Source organism: Pygoscelis adeliae, unplaced genomic scaffold (genome assembly GCF_000699105.1).
Source record: "Pygoscelis adeliae isolate BGI_AS28 unplaced genomic scaffold, ASM69910v1 Scaffold197, whole genome shotgun sequence".
NCBI lineage: Eukaryota > Metazoa > Chordata > Aves > Sphenisciformes > Spheniscidae > Pygoscelis > Pygoscelis adeliae.
In genome coordinates, this window is record NW_008825105.1 from 2773317 (window position 1) to 2775093 (window position 1777).

Consider the following 1777-nt stretch of genomic DNA (forward strand, 5'->3'; position numbering starts at 1 on the left):
CCCGGCTTGCTGCAGCTGAGTGTCCCCCTGCCCCAAGAGGGGCTGGGGTGGGAGGGTGCTGTGGACAGGTCAGCGAGGGTGAACTGGCAGCTTTGGTAACGGGAACCAGCAGCTCCCCAAACCCTCATTTCCCAGGGGCTGCCGGTGTGTGAATCTTCCCCGAGCTGTCCATGCATCCTGCAGCTTACGGGTACAGCCCCGCGGCTCATCCCGGCGGAGCAGCTCCAGGGCCGTCCCCCCCACAGCCGGCTCTGCCCCTCTAAAACCCTTCCTTGCTCTGCTGAATGATGCCAGGACTGCCTGCCAGGGGTCTGTAATCACAACCGTGATCACCCCATCCTCCTTGTTTTCCAAAAAGAAGCTGCATCGCTCCATCCCGTCGGTGCCAGGAAGGGCTGGTGGGCAACGGCCGCTTCTGCGCCCGCTGCTTGCCCCGAGGCGTGGGAGCAGGGTCTCACCCAAGGCAGTAGGAGGGAATCAAAGGTCCAAGGCTCCAGGGTGGCTTTGTCCACCTTGCCTGGCAGCTCTGTGCCAGGAGGTGCTGCCCTTCGAGGCGTTGCCCGGGGTTATCCTGCCCCCCCTAAGGTCCTCGCTTGCAAGGTTGTCCCCTCGTTGCCCTCATCTCCCCATCCCCGTCCCACCCCAGACATCCTTCTGCCGCCGCAGACCAGTGCCGGCGAGCTTTTGGAGCTTTTCTTTGCTTCCTTCTCTCTTTTAGAAGGAATGAACTGCATGAACAAGAACCACGGCTGCGCCCACATCTGCCGGGAGACCCCCAAGGGGGGCATCGCCTGCGAGTGCCGCCCCGGCTTCGAGCTCACCAAGAACCAGCGTGACTGCAAACGTAAGGAGAACTCCAGGGATGGGGATACAGCCTCCTGGGGACCCCTAACCTCATCCCAGTGGTACAGGGACCCCTCCTGGCCCTGCTGCAAAGCCCTGACCCCCCCCCGGTACTAGTTGATTTATCGAGCCTGAAGCCATCTGGCTTCATTTTCCTCTGGCATGCCTGGCTCTGCCTCCACTGCCCTTGCAGACGATGCTGCTGGTATTCCCCTCTGCCATGTCCCTACGAGACATTGTGCCCTTACACTGAGCGGGCTGAAATGGCCGTTAAAGGGGGTCCCAGAGTCGCAGCATCCCCTGTCCCTGTCCCACCGTTTCGCTTTCCCAAAGGGAGAGGAACAGGGAGAGTGCAATCGGCACAGGAGGAGCGCAGGAATCCTCTCCCCGGGGGATGTGGTGCTCTCAGCCTGTCTGATCTCCTGCCAGCATCTCGCTGGCACTGCCAGGGTTATTAAATAGATATGTATGTGTTTATGCAATTATATTTATTTTGTTTCTCATTTGCTGTCTGCAGCAAATGTGTAAAATTGCTGATGAAATGGAGTTTTAATCCTATGAGCCTATTATCCCTCCAAGCTAAATGAACAGTACGCCTTGCCCCCCGGGGAGGGCTGGCAGGGATTCCCAGGAGCACCTGAGTCATTCCAGTGCTCGGGAAAGTCCCGCCCTTCCCCTGTAACACCAGATCCAAGGTCAGGGGCAACCAGCCCACCGGTCCCCTTCGCCCGGGCTCCACTGGTGACGTTTAGCAGATATGCAAAGGGAAGACGTGAGAAACCACATAACAGTTTGCATCTGCCAAGATCCCGCAGGGAAAGTCAAAGGGCTTTAGAAATTATCCAGGAGGGAGGGATCTCTCTGAGGGTACGGAGGAGGTTTTTTTCCAAGCCGGCTTTATGCTACCGCCTGGGGATGCCGGGGGGGGAGGAGA

General features: G+C 58.8%; 1 protein-coding gene across 1 annotated transcript in view; it reads left to right on the forward strand.

Annotated features, from left to right (window-relative positions):
- The window catches only part of SCUBE3 (signal peptide, CUB domain, EGF-like 3), a 38154-nt gene that overhangs the window by 17963 nt on the left and 18414 nt on the right, over nucleotides 1-1777 (forward strand). Inside the window, exon 5 of the mRNA XM_009327472.1 lies at nucleotides 719-854. Within this exon, the coding sequence (XP_009325747.1) occupies nucleotides 719-854 (136 nt within the window). The remainder of the gene's footprint in view (nucleotides 1-718; nucleotides 855-1777) is intronic.